The following is a 15,694-nucleotide window of genomic DNA, read 5'->3' as shown; positions in this document are numbered from 1 at the left end:
AAAACTACCAAAAAGTTGTAAGGTAAACTCAGGGGATTTTTTTTTTTTTAAGCCCAGTTCAGGCTATGTTTGGCCTTATGGGGGCACTATTGTGGATCAGTCCCAATGCACCAAAAGCGGCTGATAAATACTGTTTACCTACAAACACATACAGTGATGATGTTATCTTACCTACCCATGGTGTGCTGCTTTATTATTGTAGTTTATTTGATGCTAGATTGCGTTTGATATGATTTTTAAAATGTTAGTTGGCTGATGAGAAACTGCAAGAGAAATAGAAAATAATTTAAAAATGACTAAGAACTTATAAAATAAAGGAAACCTGTGTATCTGTCTTTTGCTTTTGTGTCAACAATAGCTCAGGGCGTTTGCTTTAATTTCCTGGTGTAGTTCTAAAGAATGTGGCCGCCTTTGAACGTAAGCGGTTGGCTGTCGTCCGACCGTGACGCCACACCTGGTTGGCGTACAGCCTCTGCTACTTGGAGTCGCCTGTTGAGCGTCGGGGACTATAGGTGGAAATACACGTGCAGAATGCGGCAGTGCTGTTTTATATGCATGGGTTCCAAGGGGCGAGTCATTTTTCATTTCCGTGAGTGCCTTTTCTGACTTTCGGTGCGTTGTACTGTAAGTATTATCACGCCGTGACTGCAACTCGTTCACTAACTGTTATCCATCGAGCTGAGGCCAACCGGCGGAGGGAGGTGAGTGGAGATACCGGTCAGGCACAAGTTTATTAGCTTTATAATTTATGTTCCGACTCACAGCAGCTGCTTTTTGTTTTCAGTGACGGGATGGATGGATGCCTGGTTTAGCTCATTTACTGTACCTTCTGCTAACTCTTTATTTGGACTCTTCTCATTTACCGTAGCTGTGGGTTCATACAAGACTTTTCGGTGTGGCTGTGTTTGTGTTATGAGCGACGGTTGGAAATCATTGCTAAACCCTATTGATATGGCTTTTTTAAAGCCTGATCGCGCAGAGACAGTAGCAAGAAAAAAATCTTCCGGATTTCTTAACTTGAAATATCTTCTACGGAAGTCACTTGTTTGTAGACACTATCTGAAAACGTTCCATAGGACTGGCTAGTTTTCTTGCGGTACCTTCTAATTATTAGTGCTGTTTAAGGTAAAACACACGGACAGCTCTCTATACTCTGTCATTTTTGGGTAACTGCGGTTTCGTCGTTCTGTTCGGGAAGCGTTTGTTTCAGCGAGCGTTACATTGCAAAAATCAAAGAGGAGACCGCGTACTAATTATAGATGAGGTGGCCTCGGCTATAATTGGTATCTTCTATGAAGTGACCCTGTACTCGTTGACAAAACAAAGGCATTTTAAAAATCTAAGTAAAGCTTGTCCTCTAGCCTGGCTCTAAGGATTAGTCTGACATGAGACTACGCAACGCTTTTCATATCTCCTTACTTGTCCTTACTTCTCAGTGCGTTTAAAAAAACAAAAGAGTAGGGCAGCCTGGCTATAAACCTCATTCTTATCATCTACAGTGTTTGTTTACTGCTTCCCTGTAACCTCTCTGCCCTTTCCTCTGTTTAGAACTCGGAAACAATGTAACCAAACAAGAAGAAAAAAAGATTACAGTAACAGTCGACACTGGCAGAAACTCCGTCTGAGGGAGACTGCTATGTAATGGCTGTAGGAAATATTCAGACAAGGGAAAAATTAAAGGGGGGGGGAAGCTGAATAAATAATAAACAGTTGCTGCAGATGGTTTCGCTCGAGTAGATTTGGGTAGTTAGGATACAGTGCCATAAAGGCTGAGCCTGCCACATGAGTTTGTCTCAAACTTTAACAGATTGCTCAGCGGGCTTGTGTTTGAAATCAGTTTTTTGCATTTAAATACATCAGTACAAATAAATTGTCTGTAGCTAAAACAATTAGTTATAGTCACACTTAGTTATAGTCACACTGAGTGGGTTGACTGAAAGGGCTTTATGCTGTGGCCTTCAGTCACCGGATCTCAACCCAAATGGGATTTCTTACAGTGTTTAACATCACTAAAATGCCAAATCAACACTTATCTGCTGGAGGAGTGGTGTTCATCCTTTTGTGCCACATTCTAGTACTAAATACCTGTAGCCAAACTGAACTGTGTTTTTACTGTGATCAAGTAGAACTAGACCACTGACAATTAATATCTTAAAAAACATTAACATTAGAAAGAAGATTTATCAGGGTCAGTCAGCACTCTGTGTCATCACTGTTTCACATAGCCCCACAGAAAGCTCACTCATTGAACTTTCACCAAGTTCCAGCACTGGTAAAAGATGAGATAAAATGAGAAATGTACTGAATGGGACAATTTTGTTTCTTGTCCTGAACTGTAAGTGGTTCTCAATGTGCATCTCTATAGAATATGTTAAAGGGCTTTTGCAACTTGCGACACAGGGTTATTTACACCAGAGCAACAGTGTTCAGTAAACTGTATCTGATGCATACAAAGTGTATATATGAGACTCTAAGTTACAACAACACACTCAGTTCCGTGTAACCTGTGTCCAAGCCTTCTGAATCATTAACTATTGGCCGAATTATTTACAGTTGTACTGCGTCACACACCAGCATAATGGATGGAATATCACGTATGTGTTTGTGATAGGAAATGCGGATTCATTCGAAGAAGAAGAATATTGTTGTGGCAGTGCTGCTTGTCATTGGGGGATTATACTTCATTAACCATTCGGACTTCCTTCTGGCTGTAAGAACACACCTACACATAGAATATTTGAGTTATTTTTCAAACTGTGCACCTTACTTACTTGGAGGTAGACTTGTATAAGTCACCATCCCTGTAACTGCACTTGCTCTCATCTTGCTTTGCAAAGTAACAAAGAGTGCATTGTCTCACTCATCAACGTGTATATTCTAATCAGACAATAATCATGTTTTTGTCTTTTGGGTTTGTTTTTGTTGTTGTTGTTTTGCAGGTCTTTGCAAGGTCACCTGAAATGGTTCTTAATGAGTTAACATGGCAAGCAGACAGGCCGGTTAGTATGGAGTCCTGGATTGACCAGGCAGATTATCTGAGTTTCAATGTGTCCTATCAGCTGCTTGCTGGAGTGCTACCTACTCAACAGAGTGAGTCTCCACACTTTGTTCTCATTATTATAATAAGGCTGCTGCTGCCTTTTCAAACTGTAAAAAAAAAAAGAAATTGCAAAAAGTCACGTAGAGAAATAATGACAGCACTTTCCGGTGTTGTTCTCTAACTTATGGAAACTATGGAATGCGTTTTTTCACTGTCACTTGCATATTCCTATTTGTATGAGCAGTTGTGCCTTATTTTGTATTCAAAGGAGCTTGCAAAGAAAAGCGTCTGGACTTCTTTAAGTTGCTTGAAGACGTTTCACCTCTCATCCGAGAAGCTTCTTCAGTTCTAAGGTCAAATGGTGGGGAGTCCCAGATTTAAACCGGCGGTGGTTTACGACACCAACTCTCTGCCATCTATAATCCAGTTTTGAGTTCCCTCCCCAGACGCCTTAATGCCCACTCACATCCTGGGCCATCTGACTTCAGGAATTCGCATGATAAGGTGGGGCCAGGTTTCACAATGAACTCACCCGAAACTCTGGCTGATTGGGACCCACACCCAGTTTCACACCTTGGCTCAGGCGATTAGAGGATCATCAGGGGGTCCTTTTGTCCCTCTGTGGGGGGTTACTCCCACTAGGTTTAAATCTGGGACTCCCCACCATTTGACCCTTAGAACTGAAGAAGCTTCTTGGATGAGAGGTGAAACGTCTTCAAGCAACTTAAAGAAGTCCAGATGCTTTTCTTTGCAAGCTCCTTTGACTACGATGACCTGGATGATTGAGAACCTTCACAGACTTATTTTGTATTATTTTGGTATTTATGTCATGCATTTATTGCTTTTATTTCAATGCTAATTCTCCTTTTTTTGTTTTACTTTTATTTACTCACAGTCTGAAGGTGTTACCATGCTGAATTTCATACCACATTATTTAATAATTGTTATCAGAAATACTTTTTAACCTCAGCTTTAGATTTGAAATGGCATAAAACCCTTCACTTTTTTTCCTTTTTCTTTCGGCTTCAGAGTATTTATCTGTTGGATTATCCTCAGTAAAGAGGAAGAAGGGCAGCTATCTGGTCCCCACATTGAAATCCATCTTCTCCCAGTCGTCTCCTGAGGAGCACTCCTTCATGGTGGTGGTAGTGCTGCTAGCAGATTTCGACGTCAGCTGGAGAGTCGACACTGTGAAGGAGATCAAATCAGCTTTTGCCTCTGAGTTGGAAAAAGGCCACCTTTTGGTCATCCATGTTCCCCAGGACTGGTACCCTCCGATTACAGGTGCAGCTCACATGCGATCACCCCTAGTGTACATATTCATTCACATACAGTTTGAATGTTTTTTTTTTTCCTGTGATACAAATCTGTCTGGTTCTCTGTAGGTCTGAAGAGGAATTTCAACGATGCTCCAGAAAGGGTAACGTTCCGCTCCAAGCAGAACCTGGATTATTCCTTCCTCATCCACTACTGTGCAGGTCTTGGACGGTATTACCTCCAGCTAGAGGATGATGTGTTCTCTGCAAAAAACTTCCTCACAACCATTAAAAAGCGAGTTGAGGAGCAAGAAGGAAAGAAGTTCACCTGGGCAACGTTGGAATTCTCTGCCCTCGGCTATATTGGTAAACTCTACAAATCAGCCCATCTTCCTCTTCTGGCTCGCTTCCTCTTCATCTTTTACCAGGAAATGCCCTGTGACTGGTTGATGACTCACTTCCGAGAGGTGATGACTCAAAAGGAGACCATCCTTTTCAAACCCTCGCTTTTTCAACACATGGGAACTTTCTCCTCATTTCAAGGCACATACAATAAGCTGAAAGACAAGGATTTTGAGGAGGATGTCTATACCAATCCTTCAGCTGAAGTTTACTCTGACATGTCCACCTATCAGAAGCACTTCCCCAAGCTGGCCTGGGATGCTGGCGAAGGATTCTTCTGGGGCCGCACCCCAGAAAAAGGAAATTGCCTGACTGTAGTGTTTACTGAACCTACTGTGGTGACAGGGATATTTGTAGAAACAGGGTCAGGAGGCAAAGACATCCTGGAGTCAGGTGAGGTGGAGATGGGTCACAATGTGGTGGCCACAGACAAAGAGAAGAGTTGTACAGAGTTTGAGTCAGTGGGAACATTTGAGAATGGAAAGTTTAAAATGCAGGAGATGGATAAAAAGTACAGCTCAGCCTCTTCGTGTCTGAAGATAAAGGTCACAGCTACTCAGAAGGACTGGTTGATCATTACGAAAATCAGAATCACCACAAAGCTGACTGTACCTCATCAATAGACATAGATGTTAGTTCTTCCTGGCAGATTAAAAACTATTTTGATCAAAATCTGACAAACTGAACTTGGGACTTGTGTGCCTTGTTAAAATGTTTTATTTATCAAACATCAACTAAGTGCTCTAAGCAAATTGTCACTTTGAAGCAAGTTTGACCAAACTTTGTGATGACATGTTGTCTCTTCACAGAATCAAAGAGCTATAAGCAGACAACCAACTCCATGTGTTGTATGTATGTATGTATTGTTAATGCATTTGGGTAATTGCATTGTGTGTGAAACTGCACTCATCATTAACTCATTGTTTTAAAATGAAGACGAGAGAAAACCCATGTGCTTATTATGAAACCTATTGACTGTAGGTTGAAACCTATGGTCAATATGTAGTCAATGCTTGTGATGGCTAGCTGACATATTACTTGTTTGTCTCCCCTCACCAGTATCAGGCCTGCTATGGCCTTTCGCACCAGCAGCCTGATTCAAACCTCAGGCCAGATCTATAAATAGTGTACATCTGTCACATGTTACAACAACTACACAGAGGGGATAAAAGACGCCGGGTCCCATTTGCAGTCTGATCTTTCTGTCTTTTTTTTTTTTTTAAATAGGAATTTTTGCTTTCTTAAATACCTCAGCTCCTTTTTCCAATAAGTACATATGTTTTTATTTAATTCTGCGGGGTGCACTATAAAGGGTAATGGGTTAACAAGGTAGGTTGAGTTTTCAATATCACAAAAGCAGTACACTGGGTTCTTTCTGTTGGCTCACAGGATTGAAAGTCTGGGTTCAAATATGCCAACTAAAAGTTTTATTTGGAGTTTATATGTTCTCCTTGTGTCTGTGTAGGTTCTCTTTGGGCACCGTAGCTTCTTCCTACAGTCCAAAGACATGCACGTTAGGTTAACTTTTGGTTGTAAATTTTCTGCAGGTGTGAATGTGAGCATGAGTCATCGACCATTTTTCTGTTGGTCTTGTGATGGACTGGTAACCAGCTCAGGTGACTCTTGGCTTCAGGCTCCCATGCCCAAATCTAAATCTGATAAACAGTTAAGAGGATGAATGGATCCCTTGACTAGATTAAATTTATATTGCACATCTAACTTGCTTCAGACCAGTTTACACTCTTTTGCATTAAACTGGGCTGATAAAAGCATGTCAAAGTATCCTTGGGTAAGATACTGAATCCTGATGTATTCATTTGATTGTGAGTGGGTGTGAATGTTACATAGAAAGCGGTTGAACACTGATGTATAAATGGGCGAATGAGACATCTTGTATAAAGTGCTCGAGTAGATAAATGCTACATAAGAACTAGTCCATTTACCTTTCCTGCATGCAGAGTTAGCCACTGTGGCAACCTGTTGTGAATAACAGAGCAGACAAAAGTAGCGATTTCTCTCTGAGAGAAAGTGTCCATCCATTAGCCACCTGTTGAACAGCATGTTTTTAACACAGCCCAACAAAGATATGCACTGAAGACACAAAGGTATGTCTTTCCACTGAAACTTGCATTCATTCAGCTAATTAGACAAATCTGTTCCACTTTTAGAATATATAACAGATAATAATCAGTGAGATTAATTTCACTTTAATTTGGCTAAAAACTAAATTTCTGCATCTACTTCTTTGTAGGGCAGTAATTAAAGTTTATAGTGTAAAAAGTAGATTAAAAATATTCTGTGAGAATGCCCCTCTTGCCTTTTTTTTTTTTTTTTTTGGCACTGCCAATTTTCATTTCATGGTCACATGCCCTGCTTCTGGATTGAATTATGAAGTACCCAATCAACCCATTTCATGTAATAAATGAACACATACCCCGTCTTCTGGGAGCACCCACAGATTCCAAATTAATACAGTCTGGATTAACAAAGATGGAGGATAAACACCACAGTATTTGCCAAAAACTCTGACTTCATCCGTTCATGGTTTGATATAGTGGGAGACAAAAATGGGCTGCTTACAATTTCCCAATGATTAGCTTTATAAAACAGAACCCAGTGTATACAAGGTTTACAAATGTGACAGACTAAAACTGCAAAATGCTGCTGAACCTACCACTAACCAACAGCGTGTGTGAGAGAACAATGTATTTTATTCTTCTCCATCATTCAGTAATGCTGGAACTCATTACACTGGTCAGCTGACGGAACAATAAGAGATTCTTGATTGGAGTGTCAACTTGACAAAAAAAAAATCAGATTAGAGGTAAAAGGCACAGGAGAAGTGAAGGGCTGATATAGTGGGCAGTTTGAGTGCAATCAGTAACATTTCAGGCAACACCAATAACATTTCCTTGTATTACCATTTTTTTCCTTTCCATAATTCACATGCTGAAAATGGATTCATTACAACTGGTCAACATTACTATTGTTCAGGTGTATTTATTTTTATAGGTTTCTGTCATTTTCTGATGCACTGAGAAATAAAGGACTGTTCACAGGTCTTGCTGTATCTTTCTCTGTCTCTGCTCGATGGATGCTTGTGATGGCTGGCTGACTGCTTTTGCTGACATATTTCTTGTTTGTCTCCCCTCACCAGTATCATGCCTGATATGGTTTTTCTCCACAGCAGCCTGATTCAAAGCTGAATTCTTTTCAGCTGCAGAGCAATGGCTAGGCAGCCTGTCATTTCCTGTAGCTTGTTCTCTTGCTGCCTGTGAGCCTGCCCGGTTCTGGTTGGTAGTTCTGTCACTCCCAGTAGTGGACCAATTCTGAGAAGCTGGTCGGGCTTCAGCTGCAGCAGACTGGGTGGCATCATCCTGCAGTACTTTCAAACTGGTCTGAAAAGGATTGAAACAGAAGCTGAAAACTTTAAATTCACTATACTTTTTAATGGTACTCCTGTTAAATGAAAACAAAGTGCTTTAAAAATTCTGCATTCTTTATAATGTCAGGGCCCTGTTCCAGGAAGCAGATTCAAACTCTGAGTTTAAAAACAAATTGATCAACTCTGAGTTTCTTGTTCAACCTGATTTAAACACATGCGTTAGTTGAAAAAGATCAATGTGACCAATTACCACATAGTTTGTAACGTACAGTAAATGTTCGCAGTGTAAGAAAACTAACTGACAGCATTACTGTCTACAGAATTACAGAGATGGAGTCTATAGATTTGATTCTGAGCTGATAATAAATCTGTGACGTAATCACTGTCGCTGAGAGCTGAATAACTGTGAAAGCAGTAATGTTAAGTACAAAAATAATTAAGCAAACCAATGTTTCATGAAAATTGTAGAATTCGGCAAATGAATTCTCACATCTTTGCAACTTTATTAATGAAGAACTGAATTATCATGTTAGTCACCTGGTTAAAATGCAGCAGAAGGTGAGGACTCAGAGAGAAAATCAAGTTTTCTGAGTTTGTTAAAGAAAACCTGTCATCGAACAGATTAAGTTCAAAGATTGGTAGCACTATAATCTTAAGCACAGCAACTCCACTCACAGTGAGCACCTATGCAAGGCCTAATCTCTCTAAGGTAAGAGCTCAGCTCAGGGATTGCACATTGCCTGACCAATATTGCACCCAGTAGGCATAAAAGCAAACCCAAAATAAAAAAATCAGTTTTAAAACGTGACCGTACTCTAAAACCAACTTGGGAGGAAAATGCAAAAAAAAGGAGGAGGAAAAAACTGACAAATTCACATGTGCAGCCTGTCCTGTAGCAGGCAATACAATATATATTACATTGCACTGCATAAATATCCTTTTTTTTAACGTCAAATATATTAAATTAACATACCTCCAGCTAACTACTATGTTTGCTGCACAACTTGCTTGTGGTCTTATAAAATCACTACTAAAAACATGAAATACAGGGTGGGCCATTTATATGGATACACCGTACACTGCAAGAAACAAATAAGCTAAAGGAATTCCATTTATAACTGTTTGCTTTTCTTTAAGAACTAGTCCTGGTAGACAACTTGTGCTTTTTAATTTTTCTTCTTTTTATTCCCTCTCAGTACTAATATTGATTTAGAAGTTTTCATAGACTTGGCTTAAACACACTAGCAGGGCTGAAGTCATCCACAGAACTGCCTTCATTCTTGGCACAGTGTTCCTACTGTAACTGTTATAGCGCAGCTGTAGTCACCAGATAATGTTAAATGCCAAAAACTGTGTGTCACACACAGAAAACTGTCATAAAGTAAGCACATCTAATCAGTAACCCCCAATATAAAGGAATACTTTTTAACATTTTTACATTCTTAACTTGCTGACATTTGCTAATGTCAGTGACCATGAGCCACGGACGGAAGTGTGACTGTAGCATTAAAAGTCTTTACTACCACTTACTATGTGCACAAGAGTAGGAAAGGGGGGGGGGGGTAGTCTTAGCTGAACTAAGGTCTGGGCACATGCTCTTTTGACTGATGTTGGATATACTAGTTTAATCAAATTCATCTTGGAGCCAGACCGATATCCACCTATTACAAATATATTTCATACTTAATAAGTCCCAATAGGTTGCAAGCAATTAGTCAGCTTTAGTTGCTGATGTGCATATCAAATATATAAGGCTGGCCCTTCATTTGCACAATAACTCCAAAGTTAGAAACATCCTGTTTCAAAGAGATGCTGAAAAGATTCATGAAGTTATTACTTCCAGGCTTGACAACTCAAAGTAATTCAGCAGACTGCCATAAAGGCTCCCTGAACAAAAAGCTCCCAGTTGATTCAGAAAGCTGCAGCAACAGTTCTGACAGGGACTGGGATTAAGTAGGATTTCAGGAATGTAAAGTAATTTTACCCTTCCAAAACATAACTTTTATTCAGTGCCCTACTGGCTTTGAACCAATTCTCATACTTCAGGATGCAGAGAGCAGAAAGAGGCCCAAAGGATTTTATTCAGAACTGTGGAAGCGGAATCAGTCTCATTGCTGTCAGGGTATGATGAGGTGGAGGAAGGCCAGATATCAGAGCAAGAAGTTGAAAGCTAAGAGGAAGACATATCATCTTTTGAAGAGCCTGAGCAGGGACAGTGTGACAGATGTACCATCTGTAATATTAAGAACTGTTTAATGTAGGACTCTGAAGCTTTTAGCCATTATTATATCTAGAAGGGGGAATAAGAACCCTTTCAGTGTCAAAGGTTTGTGGAAACCAAGTGTGATGTGCAGACACTTGGAGACAAGATCATCTTAAATAAAAGCGGGTGGTTTATTAGATTGAACTTCCAAGAACAAAAACTGAGCATAAAAATACAAAAGAAACTAAAAACCTTGGATTACACAACCTAAACTGGGAAAATACTCAGAGGTACAAGGGGCTAGATAACACTGAGGGAAACTGAACAGATAAACAAAGGGAGACTGACACAACACATACACAATATATACACAGGAGGATGAGTAGGGGAGGGCTGGGAAAAACAACAGGGACAAATTAGACAGAGGAAGCAAAACGGAACATTTAGCACGCAAGACAAGGGACTATCAAAATAAAACAGGAAAGATAAGCACACAGGATTAAGACACACAAGCCTGACAAAAGCATCAGAAACATGATAGCCTTAACATGGAAGGTACTAAAGGATGAAACCTTTAGTACCTTCCATGTTAAGGATGAGACAAAGGGAAGAGTAAGTTCGCAATTAAGCCTAAAGTTATTTATGACTAAACTGGAGACCTCAAAGCCCACTTCTCCAAATCAAAACAATAATGAATGAAATTATTCATTCATTATTGTCAACCCCAAACCATGATATTCAGTTGAATTCTCATGAAACATTCTGGAGCAAAACATTCTTCAGCATATCTGTGGTTACTGAATGGCTCAGATAACCTAGGATCAGAATTTAGTCTTTTCAAGTTATAATACTTATTATTTAATAGTTAGAAATTATATTGTCTTGTAACTGATAAACAGGAAAAGAATAAAGCCCTGTGGAAAGTCAGGGCTTCATTCTGCTCTTAAAGCCACTTAAACATAATGCAACAAGGCTGCCATGGAAAAATGATTCCCTTCACAGGCTAGTGTCCTGCATGGAAACTGAGAAACCAAATCCCACAATTTCAAAGCCCCAGCTTACACAATACTTATTATTCATAATAGCTTTGCCTGTTGTCATTTTTCCCTTTCGCGGGTTCCCCAAAAGCTGGTATATGTCCTCTGTGTTAGCTTTTACCTTCTTGCTCTATTGTCTGGCATGCCTCCACCTCATCTGCTGTAGGGCTGCAAGGATTCGTCGCCATAATCGCTGTCGTCGAATATATAAAATTTGTTGACACAGAATTTTATTGTTAGAATAGAATAGAATAGAATTCAACTTTATTGTCATTGCACATGCACAGGCACAGGGCAACGACATGCAGTTTGCATCCATCCAGAAGTGCTTTAGCCGTGATATAGATATATTACTATATATATTAGCAATAATATAGATATGTAAGTATATTACAGAAATGGGTCTATTATGGTATGTTATAATGTACACGGTATGAAGTATGTTATGAATATTCTATAACTATAAGTATGTACAGGCTGTAGTGAGTACAAGCTATGTACAGGCTATGAAAAGGATATAAATATAAAAAACTATACAGAAATCTGAGATCTACTGCTATACAAAAATGTGAACTATGCAAGTTATAAACAGTTGTAGGATTAAAAATTATCGTATGTACAGAATGATTATTTACACAGAGCTATACAGTAGTGCAGTTAAGATAAGTGAGGTATGTGGATAATTTCTACAGAGGCTATATAAAGTGCTAGTGGTTGTGAGTGGTGGTTCAGTCCATGTTATTATTGTGTGTTTGAGGGTACAGTAGTCCATTGTGGGTGTGTGTATGTTCAGCCATGAGTTTAACGTGGGTCAGATGTCAGGAGGCAGAGTTCAGGAGTCTGACAGCTGTGGGGAAGAAGCTGTTCCGGTACCTGGTGGTCTTAGTCCAGAGGCTCCTGTAGCGCCTCCCAGAGGGCAGGAGGGTGAAGAGTCCATGTGATGGGTGACTGGGGTCTTTGATGATTTTCCCAGCCCTTTTCAGACACCGCTTCCTGTAGATGTTCTTTATGGTCGGAAGTGGTGCTCCGGCGATGCGCTGGGCAGTTTTCACGACCCTCTGCAACGCCTTCCGGTCCGAGGCAGAGCAGTTCCCGTACCAGACTGTTATACAGTTGGTCAGGATGCTCTCGATGGTGCAGCGATAGAAGTTCACCAGGATGTCTGAGGACAGGTAGTTCTTCCTCAGAGTCCTCAAGAAGAAGAGGCGCTGCTGAGCCTTCTTGACCAGCTTGGAGCTTGGTGTCATCTGCAAACTTAATGATGGTGTTGGAACCATCAGCAGGTCTGCAGTCGTGGGTGAAGAGGGAGTAGAGGAAAGGGCTCATCACACAGCCTTGTGGTACACCGGTGTTCATTGTGATTGATGATGAGCAGCGGTTATCCAGCTGGACATGTTGGGGGCGGTTGGTCAGGAAGTCCAGTAACCATTTGCAGATGAGGGAACTAATGCCCAGGTCTGTCAGTTCCTGATGAATTGTGAGGGGTGGATTGTATTGAATGCTGAACTTAAGTCTATAAACAGCATTCTGGCTGTTCTGTGTTGTTGTCCAGGTGTGAGAGGACAGAGTGCAGTGTGATGGAGACTGCATCCTCTGTGCTCCTGTTCTGGCGGTATGCGAATTGGTGGGGGTCCAGGGTGGGGGGGAGACAGGATTTGAAGTGTGCTAGCTCTAAGCACTCTAAGCACGATGATGGGGGTGAGTGCTACTGGGCGGTAGTCATTGAGGCAAGATGGGTTGGAGTTTTTGGGTATCGGGACGATGGAGGTGGATTTGAAGCAGGCCGGTACCACAGCGTGGGCCAAGGACAGATTGGATATGTCTGTGAGCACTCCTGCAAGCTCCCCAGAACACGCTCTGAGAACACGCCCGGGGATGCCATCAGGACCTGCAGCCTTGTGGACATTGATCCTGCTCAGCACCGCTCCTACATTGGTGGGGGAGAGAGTCAAAGGTTGGTGGTCTGGCATCATGTCTGTTTTGGTTGTGGTTGTGGGGTTCCCTCGCTCAAAACGAGCATAAAAGTTGTTGAGCTCATTGAGGAAGGAGACATCAGAGGATGCGGGGAGGGTTTGGTGGTCCTGTAGTCTGTAATGGTCTGGAGTCCTTGCCACATGCGTCGGGGGTTGGAGTTGGAGAAGTGTTCTTCTACCTTCTTTTTGTAATGGTGTTTGGCTTTTTTGATGCCCTTCTTTAGATTAGCCCTGGCTGTACTGTAGGCGTGTGCATCTCCTGACCTAAAGGCAGTGTTGTGGGCCTTCAGGAGGAGACGAACATCCCGGTTCATCCAAGGCTTCTGGTTGGGCTATAAAACACTAAAGCCATTTGAGAAGCTCATGCACCTTTCAAATGGCTGAAGTCATGATAGAGAGCATCTTTAGCATAGTTATCAACAGCTGGGAACATCATCTCAAAGATAAGAGCAAGCCTCACTCCAGAGCATGTTCACTGCAATCGGAAATTAATGAACTGAATCATCTCTAAACTCGAAAATAAAATCTTTTTAAATTAATTTGAAACTTTATGCTGTCACGGTCCTGGGCCATGTTGGCCCAGTATTCTTAATTCTCATGTATCTTTGTATTCAGTTCCCTGTTTAGGCTCTGTTTCCTGAGTTGCCCTGTTGTGTTGTTTCCTGAGTGCTTTCCCTTTATGACTCTCACCCCCTGTGTGCCCCTCTGTGTATTCATGAGCCCTCGTCCCCTTTCGTGTTTATTCCGTGTCTCCCCTGCCCGTTATGTTGGTGTTCTACTCGTGCTCTCTCTCCTCCTGTCTGAACCTCTGTACTTCCTGTTTCGCTTCGCCCGTCTCCCCGCCAGTGTTGTGTTCACTCCTGCCATGTCTCGTGATTATTATCAGTGTCACCTGTGTTCCCCATGTGCTCCCACTCCGCTCGTTAACCCTTGGTGTATTTATGTCTGCGTCTCCCTCAGTGCTGTGTCGCGTTCTCCCTCATGTTGTGTGGATCTTCCTGTGTCTACCTGCGAGTGTTAGTTTACTTTTCCCAGTTTAGTTTTGTATTTCCTGTGTTCTGCCGTGCCAGCATTAAAGCTGTGTTTCTCGAGTTCATCCCCGTGTCTGTGAGTTTTGCATTTGGGTCCTCCTCCTGCTTGCCACACAGCGATCCATGACATATTCGAACTTGTGGACAGAAGCCATTTTAGTTTCCTGTTTGCACATCATTAATTTTGTTTAAATACTACTTGCACTTAAATTTGTATTACTTAATATTTTCATTTATTTCATTTTTATTCTGACGGTCTTATGTTAAAAATAAATCAGATTTTTTTCAAATTCAAATGTTTTCTGGGTCATGAGATAACAGGGTGAAATTCATGGGTGGGCAGACTTGAGCAGGTGAGGCACTAAAGCCAGAACATGAGGTCTGCCCACAGGAAGCGGACATAAGAGTTGCTGAAATAATAGTTGACTAATCGACTAATAGAAGAAAAATTAGGCAGATTAGTCGACTATCAAAATAATTGTTAGTTGCAGCCCTAATCTGCTGACTGCTCTAAGTATGACTCCAGTTCTGAGGAAAACCCTCTCTGCCTCGCTCACCTATCATCATTATTCTGCGATCAAATAAAACCTGATATCCACTTCAAGGGACAGAAGATAATAAATAAGTAAATGAAAAATGTGAAACAAAATAATGACACAACATGTTTCTTTGAAAAACAGAACCAAAATTATCTAAAAAATAAAAATAAAAATTCCTCATGGGTGTTAGATTGCCTTTGTCCGTCCCAAGTGAGCCCCCAGTCAAGTTTCTAAAAAGGTCCTCTCCACCGGGGTCGGCCCTCCAAAGCACTCTCTCTGCCTTACAGCCGGTCCCTATGGCTCATCTGTCTTACCAGGCAGACCCTTAGAACTACCCCTTTGTTTTCCGGACTCTTGGGTTCCTTATTGTTTTTCTTTGGTCCTCTACCTCTTCTGTTTTGGTCCAGAGTGACCAGAGAGACCTTTAAATGTCAACAACGCTCTGAGGCAACTTGAAGCCAGCTAATTTCCATCCTCTCACCACATGGAAACAAGACAGTAGCTCCGGTTACTTACAACCTATTTGTATATTCCTCCTCTCCAAGAAGATATTATTTGGAGTGGTATAGTTATGGTCTTTCAAAGATAAGCATGGCCTCTCTTTAGCTTTAAAGACACAATCTGAACAGTGTCTTTTATATACAGAAGATATTAGGAGCATCTAGAAAGTTTTTCTATTTGATGACACACTAAATACATTTTTAAGGATATGATGTAACATCTGAACAAAAATCTGACTCAATCAGATACCCTGTAAAATGTGATTGTTGTGTGTGTGTGTGTGTGTGTGTGTGTGTGTGTGTGTGTGTGTGTGTGTGTGTGTGTGTG

General features: G+C 41.1%; 2 protein-coding genes across 5 annotated transcripts in view; one reads left to right on the top strand and one right to left on the bottom strand.

The window, feature by feature from the left end:
• Nucleotides 1-416: 416 nt before the first annotated feature.
• On the top strand, nucleotides 417-7,759 carry LOC102203619 (alpha-1,3-mannosyl-glycoprotein 4-beta-N-acetylglucosaminyltransferase C). Of its 4 annotated transcripts, none has more exons than XM_005754089.1 (5): nucleotides 417-589; nucleotides 2,612-2,710; nucleotides 2,940-3,090; nucleotides 4,070-4,324; nucleotides 4,426-7,759. In XM_005754089.1, the coding sequence occupies exons 2-5, from the start codon at nucleotides 2,615-2,617 to the stop codon at nucleotides 5,319-5,321; spliced, it is 1,398 nt and encodes a 465-aa protein (XP_005754146.1). In that variant the 5' UTR covers nucleotides 417-589; nucleotides 2,612-2,614; the 3' UTR covers nucleotides 5,322-7,759. The 4 variants fall into 4 exon arrangements, with proteins under 4 accessions (XP_005754146.1, XP_005754145.1, XP_005754147.1 ...); XM_005754088.2 differs by having other exon boundaries at nucleotides 417-701; XM_005754090.1 differs by lacking the exon at nucleotides 2,612-2,710.
• Nucleotides 7,683-15,694, bottom strand: part of cfap126 (cilia and flagella associated protein 126) — a 9,688-nt gene continuing 1,676 nt past the window's right edge. The window contains exon 5 of the mRNA XM_005754091.2: nucleotides 7,683-8,096. Within this exon, the coding sequence (XP_005754148.1) occupies nucleotides 7,752-8,096 (345 nt within the window). The 3' untranslated portion in view covers nucleotides 7,683-7,751. The remainder of the gene's footprint in view (nucleotides 8,097-15,694) is intronic.

The sequence above is a fragment of the Pundamilia nyererei genome, unplaced genomic scaffold (genome assembly GCF_000239375.1).
Source record: "Pundamilia nyererei isolate P.nyererei 1_Seehausen unplaced genomic scaffold, PunNye1.0 scaffold00505, whole genome shotgun sequence".
In the NCBI taxonomy this organism is placed as follows: Eukaryota; Metazoa; Chordata; class Actinopteri; order Cichliformes; family Cichlidae; genus Pundamilia; species Pundamilia nyererei.
This window is presented reverse-complemented; position numbering and strand designations above follow the sequence as displayed.